General features: G+C 37.7%; 2 protein-coding genes across 2 annotated transcripts in view; one reads left to right on the top strand and one right to left on the bottom strand.

Moving 5' to 3' along the window:
* Nucleotides 1-17823, bottom strand: part of LOC137237107 (uncharacterized) — a 31409-nt gene extending 13586 nt beyond the window's left edge. Inside the window, exon 1 of the mRNA XM_067760364.1 lies at nt 16513-17823. Coding sequence (XP_067616465.1) covers nt 16663-17646 — 984 coding nt within the window. The 5' untranslated portion in view covers nt 17647-17823 and the 3' untranslated portion in view covers nt 16513-16662. The remainder of the gene's footprint in view (nt 1-16512) is intronic.
* The window catches only part of Rfx (regulatory transcription factor Rfx), a 206328-nt gene that overhangs the window by 160552 nt on the left and 20560 nt on the right, over nt 1-25216 (top strand). The window lies entirely within an intron of this gene.

Raw genomic sequence — 25216 nt, 5'->3', positions numbered from 1 at the left:
ATCTATCCGCTTAGAAAAAAATACAATTTTATAATAAAAGGCGTACATCGATCAGCGCAAAGTCAGTTGATATTTTCCTTGAAGTGCTAACGCAGCGCGGAATATAGTTCTATTACACCATTCTTACATTCTATACATTTTATATTTGTTCTCTCATATGTATTCTAAGGATACTTTTAGAAAGAAATATCTCCAACATAAAATGATATGAAATCTGGAACACACTTCCTACACATACGCAAATATCGTCTTCTGTAAGCAGCTATAAAACAGTTGCTGTGAAAGAAACAATGTTTCTACCAAATCTCGCTAAATTTGGGCGATTTTTTCCGACTTTGATATTAAAAGTTTTGCAAAGAAGGGCTTAATTAAAGGAAACGTAACAAGACCACTTACAACTTTTTTAACTATCGTACTCTGCGCTAACATATCTATAATGGTAATGTCTTTGGTTGCATAAATATATTTCATATTTTCAGTCCGTAATGTTACCAGAAGTTTGTTTTTAACGACCAAACTGAAAACCCTATCAAAATCATATGTTATAAAATAACTCCGTCCTCTTGGCAAATGCTAGAAGCTTCCTAGGACTTAAGCTAATATCTGGAGTTTTAGCCTGGCAAGTGCAGGGCACGAGCACAAAACGTGCTCGATCGTTTCATCCTCCTACCCGCACTTCCTACACCTTCTATCACTGACCAAGCCTAATTTAAAGGCATGTGACGCCAGAAGGCAGTGTCCAGTCAGAATACCCGTCATGAGTCTACAGTCCTCTCGTTTTAATGATAGAAGCAACTTTGTTAGTCTAAGGTTGTAAGACCTACACATAATCTTCGACACTTAACAGCCCGCACTTGAACCGACGCCTTTCCCGCTTGGTCGATCATGTGCACCACTCGCCTTCGCTTAATCTCGCTCAGTCTAATGCTTATTTCCGGATCAGCACAGTATACCGCAGACCCTACTCCTTCCACTACTTTGTAACCATCTGTGTACACATGTATCGCCTCGTCCGCCATTTGCGCACTCTTGCACCAACCGTCTATCTCTATTGTGGGCTGAAGAGCTTGACTGTCCATATAGTTAACACGGTTGCAGCTTGAGCTATTCTCTTCCAGGATTTCTACTGCTTTGGTTGCGGCTAATATTTCCGCTTGGAAAACGCTACAGTAATCCGGCAGCCTGTAGGATCTGCTTAATTCCGGATCAGCACAGTATCCCGAAGACCCTACTCCTTCCACTACTTTGGAACCATCTATGTACACATGTATCGCCTCGTCCGCCATTTGCGCACTCTTGCGCCAACCGTCCACCTCTATTGTGGACTTAAGATCTCCCTCGAAGCGCAGATAGGGAATCAGGAATTCTGTTCGTCTTGTGATTGATGACGCTATACTACTACTGTGATAGTTGACACTTAAAGCAAGTTCTTTTTAAAGTTGGCGTGATCGTTATTGCATATTGTAATGCTAATGGCTTCTGATTTACGCCTTGCAAATCCTTTTAGTTTTCTTCTCCTAAATGTGGGCGGTGCCGCGCCCATTTTCCAAATTTTTATTTTGCGCTGTAATGTTAATCCACCCGCTAAGTTGCATCAATTTGCCTGTATTTATTAATGTATTGTCCCATATTTTCCATTTTTAGAAGCTTTCTATATCAAAAAAAGAGGCGCGATTATTATCTGATTTCGCCCATTTCCAATACAAATATGTTTTAGTAAAGATAGGCCAGTGAACTAAATTAAAGCCAAAAAAAAAAAAATTCCTTATACCAAATTTCGTTAGGATAGGTAGATTCTTGCTCGATTTATGGCATTTATAGTTTCATAGAGAGATTACCTTAATTCTATTTACCAAATTTCTATTTTTTGTCGAGAAGTTCACTCAGAAGTCAAGTTTCATCTCTATAACTATCTTTGGTAATGATTTATCGCATTTTTTCCATATTCCGAAATTTTGATAACGTTTTTTCTTTTTTAATGGAGCTGGTACCCAACCATTTTTGTTAATTTTCATAGAGCTTATATCTGTGGTCACAAGTCATAACCGCCTAAGTCTGTTTTTAAATTTTTTCAGGATAGCAATTTAAAGTTTCAAATCATTACTGCAATTCAGGGTATGATATTGTAACGAATTTACTTGCAAATCCTCTTATTTGCCCTTCTGCAAAGTTCGAATCACTAAACTGTTGAATAAATAACTCCAATATTGAATAATGGAAAATGGCCTTTATTAAAGTGCTTCACAATAACACTTATACTTTGCAACTAGCTGGCTTAATAACAAAACTGATTGATAGCTCAAATGAAACTCTACTATTCAAAATAATACTGCTATGGCTCGCTAGATAGCGTCTTAATCGAAACTGCCCATAGCGCCTCTACCGCTGATGCTTTTATACTCTGTGATTTCCTCGTGGCATCTTGTAGGCGCTTCCAGAATTTGCTTAGTTGCCGTTATATAATTATAACTACAGATGCACGTATATAGCTTCTCAGATGCGTGTATTTGTGAGCGACACTTCAACAATTACAATTGCATACTTTTGGGAGAATCTCTTCTCTGCTGCGTGTACGTACATATGTGTAGACATAATGTTTTATTCGTTTATGTAGATACATAATGATTGATCTATGGATGTCATGCAAGGCGCTCCTTAGCATCGGCTTAGAGATGGCAGCACCCCTTAGTTTTGCTAATATTCGTTACAATATTTATTGCTAATCGTTTAATAAATACACAAGGTGTATCTGTGTTCTTTTTAACTTTGCAAGCAAACTGTCATGTGTTTGCTTAATTTGAAAGATATAAGGGAAAAAAGCAGTTAGGCTGTTATGACTTCTTGAATGAAAAAATTTAAAATGTTTTAGTTTGAGTTGGGCTGTTATTCCGAATAAAAAAACTTTTAGAAGTGCCTAAAGTTGAAATCTTATGTGTAGTTATGCTATTATTCCTTACTTTTAATTTATTAATTTTATTCACTTAAGTCAGTTTTATATAGTAAATCTTGAAATGCGATATGACTCACAGTAAGTTTATTTATTATTTCCAAAAATACTGGAATACAGACATATAAGGGCATATTTATAGTAATTTTAAGTTAGTTGGAGCACTTTTGACAGATAGCACATATAAAATTGTGTCAAAAAGCTTTAACTGACTTAAAATCATATTCTTTTTCAACTATAACTATGCCCAATAGTTTCTAGAACTAAAATTAAAAACTTTTATCAATATTAAGGACATTTTATTCAATTCAGTTAAAAATTCATATGTACATATTTTCATTATAAATACATAAAAATATTATTTCAAAAATCTTCGTCGCTGTCACACTCCGTCAAATCGGGATGGGTATTAAGCTGCTCTTTCTTTTTTTCTTTAGAAATGCATGGTAAGTTCTTTATATTTTGCATTTCTCCAAATCCTTTTATAGAACACCCTCTTCTGCCCACCTTTAAAATTTTAAATGGTTCTTCATTATCTAATGAAGTTTTGTATTGGACTTTGTTGGACATCTTGGTATAACATAACGAAGCCCATACAAATTTTTCGCCATCCTCATTGAAACGTTTCCAAGAAAGATTCGATATGGATAAGTTCGAAAAGTTATAAAAATCATTTGGCTGCATTTCAATTGTTTTCAATTTGGGTCCAATAGTATTTACGAATTGGTACCAATCTCTTGGGGTCTCAATTTCGACATTTGTTTTTTTTTTTCTTTTTCTTTCGCTCGATAAGGGCGTGATCACTATCGCACTCCATATGTGTATGGCCGGGTTCGAGGAATTTGTGGACAATATGATCCAATTTAGACGCATTGGAAATAAATGAAATGAACAAGGCAGAAACAAACGAATTTTTATTTTGCCCTGCGCACGAATCGCTATAAAATGTAACTGTTTTCGTTTCTGCTGGCAACATTTTTAGCAATTTAAAAAGACACGAGGAAATTTCATTTCCACCACGTCTAACCATAGCTTCGTGCCTCATGAAGCATTTTGCTGAATTAGTTGCAAGATCGTGAACCGTTAAATAAAACGTCCATAGTTGTCTTTTGTAGAAACTGATAGAATTTCGAAGAAAAGGTGTTGGTAAACATTGCTGTAAATCGAATGCAAAACTTTTAATAGTGTTCGATTCCACCGAGCGCTCTTTATCTTGTCGTTTAGATTCATAAGCCAATTAAGCTTTAGCTATATGAATTTCTTTTTGCTCAATCAATGAAGCTTTTTCATCTTCGGTTAGAGCGATTTTTATTTTTGCAACGTAAGTGTCGCAGTTGCTACAAGTGTCTAACTTAGGTTCTTTAAATCTAAGACCAAGAGTTTTGAAAATTTCATAGTATATAGAAAGGCTTACTGGATTGCTTAAGCCGTGGTTACTCACGAACGTACGTAGAAAAAACGTGTCAGCTGACACGACCTATCTTATGAGTGTGCAATGTAAACGAAAACTCACCGACGTGCAACGCCCGTACGTGCGTGCCCGGAACGTAGAAATCAAAACAATTTTGATTTTTTCCGTAAGAACGTGTCAACTGATCGCTCTCTCACTAGACAGAGTTGCCCAGTAAACTTTTGTGCGCTAATTTTTGACCGTTTGCAGTCTTATACAAAAAAACCTAATTAAAGTTTGAAAAATTGTGAAAATAATTCGAAATAATTATGTAAAAGTGCAGATTATAAATATGTGATCTATTTATATTTAATTAATATTAATTCCAGCCTTTTACAACATCAAAAATTAAATTGGAAAAAGTTGATGTTTCCATAAACATGCATGCAAAATGGTCAATGGCAACAGTGCTTATCTTTAAACAATACACACACAAATATGTTATGTACATGTACACAGACGCACACATTGACTCCTACGGGCTTGAGGGTTCGGTCAAACGTGTTTCGTACGACAAACGTCCCTACGTACGGCACACTTCGGTGGGTAACTGCCGCATTACTTTTTCCCGGTAAAGGCGGTGCATAGACGATAAATTGAGACTAGCAGGTAAATATTTTTGAGAAGTATTGCGCCGGTTGTAATGGCTTTCGTATGCAGGGAACTTAAAATGTGTTCTTTAATTTCCTTTTCCATCGAAGCATCAATCTTAGATGTAGGAGTATGCTCGTCTCGATGATCACTGAATTGCATAGACGGACAACTAATTTTTTTTCTAACGACCGATTTAATAAAGCTATCACTTTCATCGAAACATTGCCTAAAATGCTTTTTGCATACTTTGATTGTATTACTATTAATCTGGACTGAATATTGCATTGAATTTTCTCGATTTGGTTTGCGTTCTACTGCATTGCATAGTGTGTCACATTTTTTATTCCCAACAGCTACTAATGATCCAATGTACAAAATTCTTTGGTCATAACTTCCCAGAGACCAGTAATGTTTAAATAGAGATTCTATTTGTTCAGTTGTAAATTTCTCTTTACATTTGTTTCTACATAAATCAAACGTTGGATTGCAGACCCTGGCTTTAACTTTCCTACCTGAACGCGTTGTGTATGATTTTCCCCTATTTCTAAGGTCACGGCGAAGCTTTTTCTTTGACTTTGATTTTGGTTTCGCAAAGCCGTTTAAATTATCAGGCTGGTGAGAAGTTTCTTCGTCGTTTGATGAGCAATCCATACTAGTAGCAGATCGTGATAAATTAAAGTCCGGATCCCTTATGGAGTTGTCTGAGTCAAATTCCCCACTATGAGGAAGGACGTCTTCATGTGCCTCATGACTAAGTTCTTTTGGATTATGCAAACCTAGTTAAAATAAAAGTTACCCTCGTAAGTTTTAGTAATAAATACTTTTAAACTCTGGCATAATCTGCATAAAATGCTTTCTTTCAATAACAGCTAAATTAAACTCGATTCCTTCGATTGATGACATTGTTTCATTTTGTACACATGGCACAAAATTGGAATAATAATTTTGGAATCGCCCATTGCAAGGCCCTTCAGGAATAAAGTTTTCTGCTTCGCTAGCATTTCGGTCGTGACTCACTTGGATCTCCCGAGGAGCTATCCAAGGTTGAGATCGGGATCATTCGGAACTTTATCGTTGCTACCCAACGATTCTCTAAGTAGTTATATCTACGTCACCGTTAGTTTAGTTTATTATATGTGGTATCACAACGGACCGTCATGTTGTCCAAGTGAGCTTCCTCTATCAGGGAAGCACCACCCAACCTAACCTAACCTAGCATCTCGGTATTTTTGAATGTTGGTGCTGGCATTTTCGACATGAGATGTTCCACTTGTACCAAGAGTGACTATAGTAAAATTGAAAACAATTGTTTAGTTTTTTGTTTGGGTTATAGATAAACACAACATTGCAATCTAAGGACGAAAATGTTTAAAATTCCGAGGGTGCTTACACGTTTTTATTTAAAATATTAAAAACGACACTAGGAATAAGGTTGGTTCTGCGACAATAAACATGTTTGGCCTTGGGGTTATGTCACTCTTTCAATTTTCAAATTACATGCCAATAATTTTGATTTGCAAAATAACAAGGACAACCTTATTTCATTTAATTAATTTTATTTACTTACCTTCGTTGTTTCGATGCTCTGCTAATGACCTAGCCAATTCAACCATTTTTGCTGCTCTGTCGGACATTTTTTTATGACTTTTCACAAGAAATAATTGCTATATAAGCTGCACAACTCTCTGACACAACTTAACTCAATGATTCGTTTAAAAAAATATAATATTGAATACAAAAACCTATGTCTACTTAGGTACAGGTTGTTTTGAAATAAAATTTGAAATAAGAACGTAATTCAATATAATATTTTCAAAAAGTCATGGCTTCCTATGGAAAAATAATTTAACTTAATTTATGCTACCCAATGGCGGTTATTGTAATTCGGAATAACAGCCTAACTCAAGATACAAAAAAAATATATTTGACGCTATGTTTTGTAATAACGACTTAAATTTCTATATGTCGTAATGGAAAAAATAAGTTACAATCTTAATTTGAAATAGGCTGTTATACCAGACAAAGGAACTAAATTATGAAAATGCTTAACTTGAGCGAGGATACTTTGACGGAGAGTTTATGAGTTAGGCTTTTATGCCAAAACAACCAAGCGAAAAAATAACTTAAGCTGTTAGGTTTTTTTAATAACTTTTTTCTAAAAAAAGATACAGACATAAAAAGTGGATGACCCATAGAATTGATTACGCTGAACATGCTGGCACTATTAACTAAATTTTTCCCTAACTCGAGTTAGGCGATTATGGTTTGTGACCACAGATATATAACAACAAGGAAAACCTCCACGCCCAATTTCAACATGATATCTATATGATTTTCGATTTACGGATAGTAAAACTTTAAAATTTTCTTCTTTTAAATGTAGGCGGTGCCACTCCCATTTTCAAAAACATTCATTACTCGGTTGCCTCTTTGGTCCATTGGGACCAAAAAAGGCCCTTCTAAAACCCTCTTCGGTCCGATTGTCCCTTTTTGTCAGTTTTGGTCCTTATTAGCTAGGAGCGACGAGCTTGGTATACTTCTTTCTTCTACTCTGCGTTAAAAATGCAGAACGCGCCCCAAATTTTGGCTGTTTAAGTTCCTGTTAATTGCAAGATCAGCATATTTCAAATCCTCATGGAACACTAGCATGGTCAATGTTCGCGTGGGAAATTGGCACAGTTTGTTATTTGCTTGAAGGAGTAGCACATGCAACTCACAGAGTTCATTTTCAAGCTATGCGTGCAAGCATACTGAAGATATTGAGAGTTTGTTAAGGAATGTATCGACGTGCTAGTTATACAAAAAGTGACACTTTCAACATTTTGTGGTGGATCCCTTCGTAAAGATTTGAAAGTCTTACATATCGTGATATACGCCGATATATGTATACAATTTTCTCACATAGCCCAAAACAAATCAATGAGTTCAAAGATCTTTAGGACTATTGCGGTGTTAAGCCATACTTATATTTAGCATTTTTGTTACTCGCTCTCTCACGTACTAAAAACCCTTGAGGTGATTCGTCTATATTTTCTATACTTGTGCCTCCAATCAAAAAAAAATCATCCAGCATTTTAATATCATCTAACTAAGGTACATTTGGAGCCTATTTTTAGAAGTATGTGCATAATAACAATTTAAAAAATATTGAATTAACTTTCCGTTGTTACAAAATGGAAACTTGTCAGACAACGGATATGGATTTTCCATTGCTCTTTTAACATTGGCATGTTATTGGAGGTGGTATCCTGACACATATAAAAAAAATGTTTCTAAATAAAATAAATGTAAGGCGCGATAATCTCCGAAGAGATTTAAAGCCGAGCTTCTCTTCTAAGCTCAGATTCGAAGGGTAAGCAGTGTCAGTGTTCATAAATTTATAGCTTCTCTGCAATGTATATGTGTTTGTAAATAAGAGGGTAAAGCTCTGGCGTTAACACAGTTGCCAGATGTAGTGCGATTGCTAAACAAATCTAACTAACGGCGAGTTATTTCACGGGTTTCCAGAAGGTAATTTATTTCTAGTTTACCGCACAAGAAAATTAACAACTAGAAGTAAGGTCATGAAATGTTCCAATGCCAATTAGTGTTGTATTTGAGAAATCGGAATAAAATTAAATTTAAATAATATGTATATATATTTATTTTGCGCCAATTTTTGGTCACAATTATAATTATTTGGAGCTTTTCGGCCGATAAAATAAAGACAAAACACAAAGTTTTTCTTTTCCTCGTACGCATTTCGATGAAATTTTTCCATATTCATCGGGGAAACTATATTTAACATAAAATATGACCTAAATTGAATGTAAGTAGAATGTTATAACAGAGTTATGTCAATTGTGTAATTCTGATTAATGTGTTAATGTTTGTTTTGTTTTATGTTATATTTTATATTAAATATACAGTCTCCCTGATGAAAATGAAAAAATATCATCGAAACGCGTTGAAGGAAAATAAAATATTTTTTTTTCGTCTTATTTTATCGGCCGAAAAGCTCGAAATAATTCCCACTCAGCATTTAGGTGATTCGATTTTGCATTCCCCTACATATCAATACAATTTGCTTTCTCTTTCTGACTAAATAATGAGTTATCATACAATAGAACAAAAGAAATAATCAAATATGAATACTCTTGACGATCAAAAACCGAAAATCATTTTTCAATCACATTTTGAAATCATATTTGAATCAAATGTGTTTACTTTAGGTGATCAAAAATTTGTAATCATTTTTCATTCAGCTTTCTGAATATTTTCTGACTATATTTGTTGACTGAATAATGAATTTTATACTTGTTGAAATTTTACTTTTCATTAAAAATCTTATTTTTTTCTCATACACATATTTTTTCAATCATGAAGCCAAGAAAAATTTTATTATTTATGCAAAAGGTATTCTTCAAGACAAAAAATAATTTAATGCTGCTCGTGACCGAAGATTTCCCCAACCATTTCTCCACCTTCGTCTTCCCAGAAAATACATAATGATTGGACAATACATAGGTTGTGAGCTATTTGAACCCCAGGTAAGTGAAACTATCTTGACATATGTAAGTGGATACGTGTTCAACATCCCGTATCGTATCCGTATTTTAAGACGCAGACGATAATGCTGATGTTGGATGCTGTAGTCGCAGGGGTGGCTCAAGCTTGTTTGCTAGTTACCTGTGGTTCGAATAGCTCGCTTTCGCATGCTTTCTTCCCCTGATGAAATAAGATTATTATGTAGTATCATATTTTGAATGAGATATGAAGAATAAATGCATTATAATGGCATTCAAAAATGATTCAAAAATCTCAACCAAAACGATTGAAATATATTCACGAATATTATCAGAAAATGACTGTGAAAAGCAGTCAAATATTACTCTAAAACTCTTAAAGCTCAATTTTACAATGATATCAAATATGAATAAAAAGCGTTTCGAAATAGGAATCATTAAAGATTGTTCAAGAATAATCACATTTATGGTACATTTTTCTCCCGACGATACGTTAATTTTCGAACAGAAAATGCTTTTAAATTTCAACGTTTTTAATCATCTTGGGGTATGATATTTAAATAATTTTTGATCAAAATTTTCAAAAAATGCTGGCTGGGTTAAATTTAAATAATTTTTTAGTAAAAAAATAGTTTGTTAGAAAAGGTTTATACTAGAAAATTTTAGTATATTTTTTATATCAATTGTTGGACTTAAAAGAATTCTAAAAAAAATTGGAAAACAAAACAAATGTTTCGACTCCTTCGCCCATCTGATTTTATGTTTTCAGAGTAAAAGCCATTTTTGTTTCGCTTGCCGTTCGATGTTGTTGTTGTAGCGAAAAGGAGAAACTATATATTGCGCGGGCAACCCCTTGAAAGGGTTGCGCTACACAACCCCTTGAATCTATTTGGTCTTTTAGTCGCCTCTTGCGACAGGTATACCTACCGCGGGTTATTCTAACCCCCTACCACGCTGGGGATTGGATGTGATACACTGCAGCTAGTTCTGATTTTTTCGAATCACTAAACTGTTGAATAAATAACTCCACTATTCAATAATGCAAAATGCTCTTTATTAAAGTACTTCACAATAACACTTAGACTTCGCAACTGATAGCTTGCTTAAATCAAACTGATTGTCGTGCCTCAACTGTTGCTGCTTTTATATTGTGCGGTTTCCTCGTTGACATATTTCTAGGCGCTTCTATTTCCAGAACTTACTAGTTAGTTACCAGATATAAAATTACTCAGCTATAACTACAGATGCACGATTTTATAGCTTCCCTCATAGCCCATGCGCGTTTATATGTGAGTGATACTTGCACAAATGATTGCATACTTTTGGGAGTATCTCAGATATATGCATGTGTTTGGCCGTTACTCTCTGCTGCGTGTATGGACATATGGGTAGACATAATGATTGATTTTTTGATGTGCATACATGTCACTGCTTAGTATCGGCTTAGAGATGATAGTAACCCTTAGTGTTGCTAATATTCGTCACAAAATGTAAGAGAAGTTCATACATCGCAACAAAATTCAGTATAGGTACCTCCTTATTATGGAAGATATTTCTGCTAAAAATTGGTAAAATTGGTACTTTACATAACCTTACATAACCACGATTAGAAACACGCAAGGCAAACCTATATATAATGGCAAAGCGAATTCAACCAATTCGCCGTGCAGAAGAATGTCAAATCAAAAGAAAATGTTCATTGATTTCGATTAAGGCGTTGTATTGAAATTAATCAGGTATATGCAATCAGCTGTTGGAATAAAAACACCTGGTACTGAATTCGCTTGGAAATACGTTGTTCTATTTAAAAAAAACTCTTCTCTGAATTTTTGATGGCCTTCGGTGTGGTGGGCAGAGCACGCTACCACCACATCAAGGTGGCCGCCTGCATTTAGAGAATTGATTTAAAGGTTTCAAATATTGTTTTGTTGTTGTTGTAGCAGTGCTTCGCCCCATCCAATAGTTGCGATCAATCACAAATTGTCATCAAGGAAACTTGCAGTTTCAGCAGGAGTGGACCATAATGAGAGGGGTGTTAGAGGCGTTGGTTCCACATTACAATTAAAGAGATGGTGGCATGTGGGGACACTTTGCAAGCGGGGCATTTTGTATGTCGGGGTTGATTCTGGATAGGTAAGAGTTTAACCTGTTACAGTATCCAGATCGAAGTTGAGCTAGAGTGACTCGCGCTTCCCTAGGGAGTATGCGTTCCTCTTCCGCAAGTTTTGGGTACTGTTCTTTGAGTACTGGGTTCACCGCGAAATTCCTGGCATAAAGGTCCGACGCCTGTTTGTAGAGTTCGCTGTTTTTTTGGCTTCATGCGGCTGAGTTCTCAGGTGTCGTATTTCCTCATAATGGCTCATCAATCAGATGTCTGTTGGGATGTCCAGGTTTATGGGTATTCAACAGGAACTGTTTGGTTAGCATCTCATTTCTCTCCCTGATGGGGAGTATTCTCGCCTCATTATGTAGATGGTGTTCTGGGGACATAAGAAGACAACCCGTGGCGGTTCTGAGGACAGAATTTTAGCAGGCATGTAGCTTGTTCCAGTGAGTGGTCTTTAGGCTTGGTCCCCATATCGGGGACGCATAGCATACAATCGGCTGGCCAATTGCTTTGTAAGTGGTAATGAGCGTTTCTTTATCTTTTCCCCAAGTACTGCCAGCAAGAGATTTGAGGATTTTATTACGGCCCTGGAGTTTCGGTACAATTGCGGCTGCATGCTCGCCAAAATGTAGATCCTGATCAAATGTCACACCCAAGATTTTGGGGTCTAGGATAGTCGGTAGCGTAGTGCCATCGACGTGTATGTTCAAAATGGTCGTCATTTAGGACGTCCATGTGGTAAATAACGTCGCGGAGGATTTAGTCGGTGATAATGCCAGGTTTCGCGAGGCGAAACAACTGGAGAGATCAGAGAGGTAGCCGTTTATTCTGTTGCAAAGCTCATGGATCTGTGGGCCTGGCCCTGTGGCCATTATTGTGTAGTCATCGGCGTAGGAAACGATAGTAACTCCTTCTGGTGGCGAAGATAGCTTTGATATGTAGAAGTTAAACAAAAGTGGGGATAGGACACCACCCTGTGGCACCCCTTGTTTAATTCTTCTTGGTTTAGATTTTTCGTTTCTAAATTGCACCGATATGACTCTCCTATGTTAGCTCGTTTCCCAGGCTTTAGTAGCGGGACCACCTTGGCCATTTTCCATTTTTCTGGAATGACAAAGGTAGAAAGAGACAGATTGAAGATATGTCCTAGATATTTGAAACCCTCTTTCCCTAGGTTTTTAAGCATCAGCATGGCTATGCCGCCTGTGCCACTGCTTTGGATGGTTTAGCATGACCGATGGCGTCCTCAACCTCTTTGACGGTGATGGTAATTGGAGACGCGCTGAATTTATGTTTATGTGCGCATCTGTTGGCCCTCCGTCTATCTTTGTCGACCGTAGAATGCATTATATGTGACCCGGTCTATGAAAATGTGGCTTATGACTAAAAAAATTGGCGGCCACCGTGGTGTGATGGTAGCGTGCTCCGCCTATCACACCGTATGCCCTGGGTTCAACTCCCGGGCAAAGCAACATCAAAATTTTAGAAATAAGATTTTTCAATTAGAAGAAAATTTTTCTAAGCGGGGTCGCCCCTCGGCAGTGTCTGGCAAGCGCTCCGATTGTATTTCTGCCATGAAAAGCTCTCAGTGAAAACTCATCTGCCTTGCAGATGCCGTTCGGAGTCGGCATAAAACATGTAGGTCCCGTCCGGCCAATTTGTAGGGAAAAATCAAGAGGAGCACGACGCAAATTGGAAGAGAAGCTCGGCCTTAGATCTCTTCGGAGGTTATCGCGCCTTACATTTATTTATTTTTATTTTTTGACTAAAAAAATCCGACAGCATTTTATCGCCAAAGGCGATAGAAATTTTGTCGTTGTGCTTAGACGGATTCGATAGGGACTTTATGGTGGACCAAAGTTTACCTACACCGGCAGAGAGGTTACAAACGCTTAGGTGCTCCTCCCGTTTCGCCCGCTTGTGTTCATCCATAAGCAATCTGATGCGTTCGTTTATATCCCTTATTTGGGGGTCGCCGGGATCGAGCTGTCTTATAAGGTCACGTTCTCTCGCTAAATTTGCGGCCTCCGCCGTAAAATGAGACCGAATTTCGGGAATTCTACCGGCGGGAATGAAGCGAGACGAGGCGCATTCAATGATCTTGCGGAAAGCACGCACCCCTTGGCGAGCATCAGTCGGGATGGGGCTGTCTCTAAAGGATTTGTATTCATCCCATTTTCCTTTTTTAAATTTTATGAAAGTGCGTTTTTGGTGACGATGAAGTCGGCGCTACGCTCGAGCGAAATAAGTATAGGCAGGTGGTCAGATGCCAATGTTACCATCGGCTGCCAGTTGACGCAGTTTACGAGTTCTGCGCTCATGATTGATATATCCGGCGAACTGAGACAGCTTCCTACCATACGTGTGGGGGCGTCTCCGTTTATTGTGCAGAATGTCGTTTCTTCTATTTGATCCGCCAACATCTCACCCCTATAATTTGTTTTATAAATTGGTTTTGTTGTATTAAGACTTCATCTCCTGGAAAGTCAGGGCGGCCCTGGTAGGGTCGGTAGGTACATACATCTGCAAAGTTTAGGAGAATCTTCTTGACTTATATACCTGTATTTCATAAACAAAGGAACCAAAGCCTGAAATTACTCTGGACTGATGAGCTTATTGGCGTTCAGTGGATAATGAATTTAGGGCCAACGTCTAGGGTGCTTATTTCATACATATGTACATATGTTTGAACGGGGTTAATATTAGTGAGGGTATTTTACTTCTTTGCCGCTGCGCCTGGCCTTTGAAAATGTGCTATTCAAATTGTAGCTGTGCATGTGGAGCAGCCGAAGAGAACTAATAAGCGCAGTTTATGTGCTACAAAGTTAGCAGCGACCGATCGCGCAATCACGAATATAAAGCACATATGTATGTATTTTCGAAAACATATTTTTTTTTTTTTTTTTTTTTTTTTAATGTACGTACACATAATTAAATTACTAGAGGTTTTTTCTCCAATAATGACAGATCTTTGACACTCCCAAATTTAAAAAGTCTGGACGTGTTGCTTTTACGAAGTAAGGAAAACGGGGAATAATTCAATCCCCTTCAGTGAAAATTGTAGCACAAAGTATCTTTGGTAGTATATTAGTAGTGATAATAAATTTGTAAATGCCAAAAGTTTTTGGGGAAATAATTTATTTTCTACTAAATATTTCGTGAACTGATAAAGTTATGTTGGTTTGGTCATTCTTTCAGAAATTGTTTGAAATTTGCTGTACGTTAGAATTTTATTCAAAAATGCACTATCTCATGTTATGTTTCAAAAGCTCCCTATATGAGCATAAGTTCAATGCATTTTGTCATAAGAGGGAGTTAATGAAAAACATTCTGAGATGAAGCGTTCTTCAATCTAACTCTAATATAGGGCGGTTTTGTGACAAATCCTGAATCGGTAAATTTTTGAAAAATATTTTGAGATAGCACGATTTTGAACAGGCAGCCGACATGGGGGGATACGCTACTCAGCAGCCGCAATGAACTGACAAAATCAAAAATGAAAGAAAATGGATTATTGTCTTAGAACTTTATATTCCTACCTTGACTTTCATAGAAGAGTTAGGCTTTTGTATGTGTCCTGCTACACAGAAAGTATTCACCTTTTTATTCTGAAATTTCGGAAAGCTCTTTTACGTTAAGTATTCATGGAAGAGTTCCCAATAAACCGTTAATTTAGAATATTCGGAATACGTTCATTTGAAACTACCTCATGAAATCCAAATATATCAAATAAGTATATACCAAATATTCCAAATATAAACCGATTCCATAAGTTCTTAAATGGAGACGAATGTTCCGAACATACGGAATATAGAACAGAAGGTCGGCTCCCAAAAATATCAAGAGATGTGTCAAGACGCGTATTGACCTCGATAACAATAATTGGAAGACGGAAATAAAAATTTTAGCTCGTTCAAAAGATATTGACGAAAAACCGAAAAATTACCCCGAGTTGCGTTGGCGGCCTTCAGCCGAGCTTATAAAAAATTACCCTGGCCGATCTTTTTCAGTGCACAAAAACGTTACAACAATCAAATGAAAATTGCCAACTACATCTGTAAAAATTTCCAGACAGAGATACAATTTTTCTTTTCCGCCTTCGGATTATTGTTTTCGAAGTCACCTCTCTCGATATTTTTGGACGCGTTCTAGACTTTTACCTGAATAAGTTAACATGCCCAATGAGTACATTTCGTTATGGCATCTCCATTATTTACTAATCACATTTTTACGGGAATCGATTTAATAGTCGAGGTTTTGACGTTGAACGAAGAATTTTGAATTGGCTTAGGTTTCGTATATTCATAGGTTTGCGAAAGGGCACTATTTCTTGTTCAATGTTCAGCCATACTAATGGATCGACGCATAGTTAATAAATTCACTATAAAATTTAAAAAAATGTTCTAAGGAATTATGCCGTTTGTAAACTGATTGCTTGCTATTTCTACTACAAATATTTTTCGAAAATTCGCAAAGAAACTTCACAATTAACGGATGTCAATTCGATTTGGGAGCAAAATGGCCGCAATTTTCAAAAAATTTGTCTGTCGAGCAAACTTCTTGTGATTGAATCATGGTACATACATACATATGTATCAATTTGTTTCCTCCGGTTCTTAAAATTTAATTTTGACAAGACTTTCGCCTTCACGATAGCGCCAAAGTAAATCAAACAAAGTGAAACTGACAACTGAAATACTTTGTTTTGCTAAAATGAGCATTTGTGGCCATAAATTAAAACAGGGTATATTTGTTTATCATCCCGACGCGTTTCGACATTACCTTACGTCTTCTTCTTTGGGGATCTGTTTAATGTTAAGTATATAAAATTAAATACATAAAACTTTATTTTAAGATATCTAACAATAAACATAAAACTGGCACATCACTTAACACGTATTTAGCTTACATTAATATTCACATTAATAATTATGTTTTTCCAGGTACTAATATAATTTTGCACAACATTATTAACATAGGTACATTAAAATGACATTTGTTTATTTTTTACATTCTCTTGCATCTCTGTATAATAGCTGAGTAGGCGCTGCTTATGTTGTCAAAATCTTCTTTGAAGTTCATCGCGTTTTGTAGTTGTTGTTGAATGCGAATACTTTCCAGCGTCATTCTCGTTTGTAAGGTGTTGTGCTAGACCGGTCGACGTTTTTTTGTTTTCTGCATCTTTCTTATGTTCATTAATTCTTATACCTAGTTGCCGTTTTGTTGTACCGATGTAACATTTGTTACATTTTTCGTTTTCGTTGCCATTGCAAGTTATTTTGTAAACAACATCTGTTTGTTCTTCTTTTGTAATTGGGTCTTTTGTTCTAGTGAAAATTTTTGTGAGCGTGTTATTTGGTTTATGCGCGTAATTAATGTTTTTGTTATTTATAGTTTTATGTAATATTTCATTTTCTGTAAGGTCCGGGATGTAATTTACGCCGATATATTTCTTGTTCGTATTATCTTGTTGTGTGTTGTTATCTTTTTGGTGAACTCTGTTCACCGTATTTTGGATGAGTCTATCCGTAAGAGAACTTGGATAGCTATTTTTAAATAGAATTTTCTTTATCTGTTTAATGTTATCCGTCAAGAAATCCTCATTGCTAAGTAATATTACTTTTCTTATTAAATTTGTTGTTGTGTTGATTTTTTGTTTCCATGGATGGTTTGAGTGGTAATTTATGATTCGTCCCGAGGCAATGGATTTTGCGTACCAATTCATTAGTAAATTTTTATTTTTTCTACTCACTTCTACATCTAGGAAGGCTAATTTGTTGTCTTTTTCCGTTGCAATCGTGAATTTTATACTCGTGAGTTGAGAATTTAATGTGTTTAATATTTCTTCCGCGTCCTTAGATTTGATTATTGCGAATACATCATCTACATACTTGTTGATGTATTTGATGTATATGTCCTTTTTCTTCAATTCAGCTATGCTGTCGTCAAGAATTTTGTCTAGTACTATATCCGCTATAGTTGGCGATAGTGGATTTCCCATTGGCATCCCGTAGGTTTGTTGATACAATTTTGAATTGTACATGAAATAATTGTTTTCTCGCAGGCAAAATTCTAGTATGGTTTGGAATTGTTTCTTTGAAATATTTGTATTTGTAGGAACTCTTCAAAAAAAAAATTCAAACAAGCCCATTAACCCTTTGTTGGCTAACTATATATATTGGGTTGTGCGAGAATAATTTCGTATGTCCGTAAAAGGGATTAAAATAGATTTTTTGGAGGGAGAGTTATTTGGAAGGTTTATGGACTTTTGCATCCGGCAAACGGTGAGTAGGGAAGATTTGACGGCACCCGACAATGGTTTTCTTAGCACAACTATATTTAAAGAAACACCATTAAAATTTTGGTTCGAAGATTAATGAATAAGACAGGCGGCTCGATGATCCCCAGCATGCTTTTCATAAGAGGAGCCTTAAACAAATAGACCCAAAGGTTCCAGAGGCCAAACAAATTTGTAATTGTTGTAAAATTGTTTAGTTGAAAATGAAAATTGGCATTCTTATCTGTCATGCCGGCTACAAATACAGATACAACTCCCTCAAATTGTTTGCTTCCCCCCTCTGTTTTAAGTTCCGCCTTTACCAGGCACATCAAGCATGCAGAATGGCACGCTGTCTGTACAGTACAAATGTGCTTAGTTAGCCCGCCCCTAATGTTAACGGACGGGCGGGCTAAATGAAAACCCCTTTTAGATGCTGATAATGTTTATATAAAGCAGTATATATCTATCTCGATTCCTTTGTGCCATTACTTGTGTCCTATAGCCCAATAATTCAATATAAGTAGTTAATTGTACAAAGGACGTGAACCTCTTGCCAAAACAATCATTTTTTATGTATTTAAAACATAGATGTTAAGTAATGATTAGATAATGCTAATGATTGCTAATTAACCTTCATTTGCGAAATTCTCTAATTCATTAAATAACTAGAATTAGTTCAACTAATTCCCATTTGATAATTGAAATTTTTATTCTAATGGTAAATCTAATTGCAATTAGTTGCCATTAGCAAAAAAATTGGTTTACCTTTACAATTATAAATCTAATTGACTTCTGCTAATGCAATTAGATATTCAATTAGCTTGGAATTAGAATCAATTATTTATATTTATAATATTACAATATATTGTCACGGATATTAGCATCACTAAGTTATCCCATCACTAAGGCGATGCTAGGGCCACGATAAGCAGTATTTACGTCAATAATCAAATCATGTATACACATATATAAGGCAGCCGAAATAAGTCACACACAGATGCATTTACTTAAACGCCTATGTATGCGCGAGAGACTGTAAACTACAAACGTTCACATCAATAATTCAATCATTATGTATCTACATAAACGAATAAATAATTGCGTCCACACATATGTACGTATACGAGCAGCGGAGCGGCAATGCACAAACACATGCATATCTCTTATCTGAGTTGTCACAAGAAAGAGCAATAATTTGTGCACGTAGTTGTGGCTGGCGATTTTGTAGCCGAAACAAACTAGTAAGTTCTGGAAATCGAAGAGCCTAGAAGTATGCAGCGTAAACCAAGTGTCGGCAAAAATGTTGTGTGGATGTATTAGTGAGAGCGCTTTGATCGCGCGAACCAATTGATTCACTGATCATTCGCTTGTAAAACTGCAACGGCTAAGCACGCAATAAATAATAAATTATTGATGCGCACAATGGCAAGCGAATATTTTATGTTGAACAACGCCTTTGGGCAAATTCAATGGGGTTTATGCTACAAAACATTTTCAGCGACGTATGTAAATAACATCAAACGACATTTTGAAAGTTCGCATAAAAACTTAAATAAGTTGAATGCAACAAAAAAATTAAAACTTTTTGAGGAGAGTTGCATTTTTTCATATTAAATTAGTTAAATTAATTCATATTAATAAAATGTATTTACGTAAATACGTGCATACATTTTTCGCTGCGCAACTAGCGATACCAACACTCGATGTTGACACGCCAACTGCTCATTGCAGACTGAACCATTCACTAAACAAAGAGCGCAGGCTATCTGTGTGAGCTGCTCTCCATCTTAAGATGTATGAAACGCCGATGCCTGGCGTAAACTATAAAAGCGGGGCAGGCGAGTAAGAAGTAATTCAGTTTGTGTTGAGCTATCAATCAGTTTGCTTAAGCACGCGATCTGGCGGCCAATAGTAGAGTTTCATTTGAGTTATTAATCAGTTTGGTTATTAAGCCAGCGAGTAGCAAAGTATAAGTGTTATTGTGAAGTACTTTAATAAAGGCCATTTTTCCATCATTCAATATTGGAGTTATTTATTCAACAGTTTAGTAATTCGAACTTAGCAGAGGATTGCAAATAAGCGGATTTGCAAGTAAATTCGTTACAATTGGTGTCAGAAGAGGAATTGTTGAATAAATTCCAGAGGACAACAAGGACATGGCAAAGTTAAGTGAATTGAAGATCCCGCAACTGAAGAAGGAGTTGGAGAGCCGTGGATTGAATACAAGCGGCGTTAAACTCGAACTTCAGGCACGGCTACGAGAGGCAATGGAAGCAGAAGGAATTGATGTGGAAGAGTATGTCTTTCATCTTGATGGCGAGGAGACAACAAAAATTGAAGAGAAAAACGAAACATCGCAGACGGTTACCAGTACAGACTTGAACATGATTTTAGCTGCAATATCTGCTCAAACATCGACAGTGTCATCTCAACTGGCAGAGCAGAAGACATATATGGCATCACAACTAGAATCGCAGGAGAACCGTATAACAGCGAAGATTGAATCACAGGAGACACGTATTTCGGAAATGTCAGCACAAATTTCAGCACAGATATCATCTCAGATCTCCACACAACTAGAAGAGCAGGAAGCCCGTATATCATCTAAACTGGAAGCGCATATGGAAGAAAAACTAACCCAGTTTCATGAAGGCTTCAGTGGTCGACAGGATAAAATCGAGGCCGAGGTGGATGCTTTGAGAGGACGTATCGAGCAGTTACAACTAAATCGTCCAGCAGTTTCAGCGAGTAATCCAAAGGTAAAAACACCATCCTTTGACGGTTCTCTTCCTTTCCAGGTCTTTAAGCTACAGTTTGAGAAGACCGCAGCAGTGAACAACTGGAATGTGGAAGATAAAGTTGCCGCACTCTTCGTAGCATTGAAAGGACCAGCTGCCGAAATCTTACAGACTATTCCAGAGTACGAACGGAACAGTTATGACGCATTTATTTCTGCTGTAGAACGGCGATACGGAAGCGAACACAGGAAACAGATATTTCAAATAGAATTGCAAAACCGCTACCAAAAGCTAACGAGACTTTGCAGGAGTTTGCTTCGGACATTGAAAGATTGGCTCATCTTGCAAATGCGGACGCACCCGTGGAATACACTGAAAGGATAAAAATCCGGAGTTTCATAAATGGCATACGGGACGTGGAAACGAAGCGGGCTACATATGCGAATCCAAAACTAACGTTTGTTGAAACGGTATGGCATGCACTGACTCAGGAAACAGCCTCACTTTTGAGTAAGCCAGCGTACAAAGCTCATCGCGTGGAAGTGGAAAAGCCAGACTGGGTAGACGCAATTTTGGAAGCATTGAAGGGTACGCAGCAGAAGAATAATGATGCAGTCAAATGCTTTAAGTGTGGAAAGCCAGGGCATATTGCGCGTTATTGCAACACCAACCCTAACAGTTCCAACAATGTGGGTGGTCGTAAACGCAGAGCAGAAGGAGATGAGCAAATCTCCAAGACAAATCAATCGTTAAACTAAAGCGAGTCAGCAGCAAGGGGCGGCAGCTGACTCCCTCAGTTGAATTCCCCATAATCTCTATCTCACAAATTGGAAGAAGGTCGAGCAATCTTACTGTCGGAGGACATGTGGATGGAAAGGAACGTTTACTGACTGTAGATACGGGTGCATCTCATTCCATCATTCGAGCGGATTTAGTCATCAAGAAGATAAGACCATTGCATGCAGCAATATTGCGTACAGCCACTGGAGAAGACACCCAGGTAATTGGAGAAGTAGAATGTGAAGTAGCAATTGGGAACGTCACGGTACTACACAATTTTATAGTGGCAGGTATTGCTGATGAAATCATAATTGGAGTGGACTTCTTAATCAACCAAGGCATCAAAATCGATATGCAAAGCAAGACGATGCGATATAAGAACATGGATGTGCCACTTAATTTCGGCTACGAGAGAGGCTACAGTAGTAAACGAGTGCTGGTGGAAGAGAGTCAGCAAATACCACCAAAATCAGAAGCAGTCATCTGGGCAAAGGTTGATGGAGATTGTGGGACAAACAAATTGTGGGTTGTCGAAGCAGCAAATAAATCAGCACTGAACATACTTGTAGGAAAAACCCTGGCTATGACAAAACAAGATGGACGTATTCCGGTAAGAGTACTCAATGAGTTCAAGTCACCATTCAATTTGACCAAAGAAGCTATTTTGGGAAGATGCCAAGAGGCCGAAGTAGTTATTAACTGTGAACAGCTCCAGGAACACGTTTCATCTAGTAATACTGATCTTTCAAATGATATCACGGCATGGACGCAAGAGCTAGAGGAAGCCTATCAGAGTAAGGCAAAACAACTGCTCATAAAATACGCGAACATATTTGACCAGGATGGTTCCAAACCAGGCCGCACCAATGTTGTGAAACATCAAATTGACACTGGAGACGCGAGGCCGATACGTCAAGCTCCACGTAGTGTTCCACTGGCGAAGCGGGAAGTGGTGAGTCAAATTATACAAGAAATGAGCGACAGCGGCGTCATCGAACAATCAGCTAGTCCATGGAGCTCACCGGTAGTACTTGTAAAGAAGAAGGATGGAAAAATGAGGTTTTGCGTGGACTACCGGAAGTTAAATGACTTTACGAAAAAGCATAGCTACCCATTGCCAAGAATTGACGACACTCTGGACTCGCTATCTGGTATGAAATGGTTTTCCACACTGGACTTGAAAAGCGGCTATTGGCAAGTTGAGGTGAAGGAGGAAGATAAAGAGAAAACAGCCTTCAGTGTCGGTGATGGTCTTTGGCAATTTACAGTGATGCCTTTTGGACTTTGTAATGCACCAGCTACTTTTGAGAGACTCATGGACCAGGTACTGAAAGGACTACATTGGAAAACATGCTTGGTGTACCTGGACGACACCATCGTATTGGGCAAGAGTTTTGATGAACATCTTAAGAACTTGGAGGAAGTTTTCCAGAGAATAGCTGGCGCTGGTCTGAAGTTAAGTCCCAAAAAGTGTACGCTGTTTAAAAAGGAAGTAAATTATTTGGGCCACAAAGTAACTACAGAAGGTGTCTGTACAGTGAATGAAAAGATAGAGGCAGTAAAGAATTGGCCAAGACCACAGAACCTACATGAATTGAGAAGTTTTCTTGGGCTGTGCACATATTACCGCCGATTTGTACCAAATTTTTCCAGCGTAGCCCATAGCCTCCATGAGCTTACAAGAAAAAACAAAGCTTTTGAATTGAAGAAGGAGCAAGAAGTGGCTTTCCTAACATTGAAGGAGCGTTTATGCACTGCCCCAATGTTAGCATATCCGATTCCAGGAGCAACATTTATTCTAGATACAGATGCGAGTGGTTATGCTATAGGAGGCGTTTTATCACAACTGGTCGATGGACAGGAGAAGGTAGTTGCATATTACAACCAGAGAGGAACTACAGTGTTACGCGGAGAAAGCTGTTGGCATTGGTAGAGTGCATTAAACATTTTCACAAATACCTCTACGGCCAGCGATTCCGTGTCAGGACAGATCACGCAGCGTTGAAATGGCTTCTGCAGTTCCGTAATCCGGAAGGACAATTGGCACGGTTGATCGAGCGACTACAAAGCTACGACTTTTCCATTGAGCATCGGAAAGGTAGTACCCATGGGCAGATGCAATGTCACGAAGACCATGTAGTTTGGAATGCAAGCACTGTTCAAAAGCCGAGGCTAAAGAAGACATTATAGATGTCCGGCTAATGAATATAACATGTACAGATGAATGGGACAAGGAACAGGTAAGAAAGTGCCAGCTAGAAGATGCAGATCTGTCACGTGTTATGCAAGGGCTCGAACGAAATGAAAGACCAAACAGAGAAGACATGTCAGCAGAGAGTCCCATTGCGAAGTCATATTGGGCACAGTGGAACAGTTTAGAATTGATATCCGGTTGCCTTCATCGAGTATGGGAGAGTGAGGATGGTAAATACAAGAATAAACTGATAGTTGTTCCCAGAAAGAGGATTCCTGATGTGCTCAGCGAGCTGCATAATGGTCCAAGCGGAGGTCATCTTGGAATCACGAAGACGCTAGAGAAGATTAAACAGATTCTATTGGGTTGGTTACCGTCAGTCGGTCACTGAGTGGATTGCGAACTGCGAGGTTTGCAGCAGAGCGAAAGGGCCCAGAACACGAAGTCATGGCCAGATGAAGCAATATAACTCAGGTGCGCCATTTGAAAGGATCGCCATGGATGTCGCAGGTCCATTTCCTACTAGCAACCGCGGAAACAAATACGTACTGGTGGTTATGGATTATTTCAGTAAATGGCCAGAGGTATACCCAATCCCAAACCAAGAAGCAGAAACAGTAGCAGAAGTGGTTAAAAACGAATGGGTTGCAAGGTATGGTGTACCAATGGAGTTGCATTCTGACCAAGGCAGGAATTTCGAATCAGCTGTGTTCCAGGAAATGTGTAAGTCATTGGGCATTCGAAAAACACGGACAACTGCATTGCATCCTCAATCCGATGGTATGGTAGAACGATTCAATAGAACATTGGAGGAGCACTTAAGGAAAGTAGTAGACAAGTACCATAAAGAATGGGATACCCGCATACCATTATTCTTGATGGCTTACCGATCAGCAGTGCATGAGACAACGGGCCAAACCCCTGCAAAAGTAATTTTTGGCAATGACCTTAGACTGCCAGCTGATTTGAAGTTTGGGATAGATGCCAATGCGGAGAGAAATGTGAGGAAATCCACTAGTGATTTGGAAGAAGAGCTAAGAGAAATACATGATCTGATAAGGCAACGAACAAAGATTATGAGTGACAAGATGAAAGCCAGATATGATAAAGCAATTAATTCAGAAGGTTTTCAGGAAGGAGATTTGGTGCTGTTATACAACCCACAACGTAAAAAAGGTTTGTCCCCGAAATTGCAGTGTAATTGGGAAGGCCCATACAAAGTTGTAAAACGGATCAACGATGTAGTTTACCGCATACAAACCATCGATAAACCACGAACCAAAATGAAAGTGGTCCATTTGGAAAGGCTGGCAACGTTTATATCGAGAGATTTGTCTGACCGGGACGATCAGACTTAGGTGGAGGGCAGTGTCACGGATATTAGCATCACTAAGTTATTCCATCACTAAGGCGATGCTAGGGCCACGATAAGCAGTATTTACATCAATAATCAAATCATGTATACACATATATAAGGCAGCCGAAATAAGTCACACACAGATGCATTTACTTATACGCCTATGTATGCGCGAGAGACTGTAAACTACAAACATTCACATCAATAATTCAATCATTATGTATCTACATAAACGAAAAAATAATTGCGTCTACACATATGTAC

The sequence above is a fragment of the Eurosta solidaginis genome, chromosome 1 (assembly GCF_040869045.1).
Source record: "Eurosta solidaginis isolate ZX-2024a chromosome 1, ASM4086904v1, whole genome shotgun sequence".
Lineage (NCBI taxonomy): Eukaryota > Metazoa > Arthropoda > Insecta > Diptera > Tephritidae > Eurosta > Eurosta solidaginis.
Note: the sequence above shows the minus strand (reverse complement) of the source record. Positions and strands in the feature narration are given on the sequence as shown.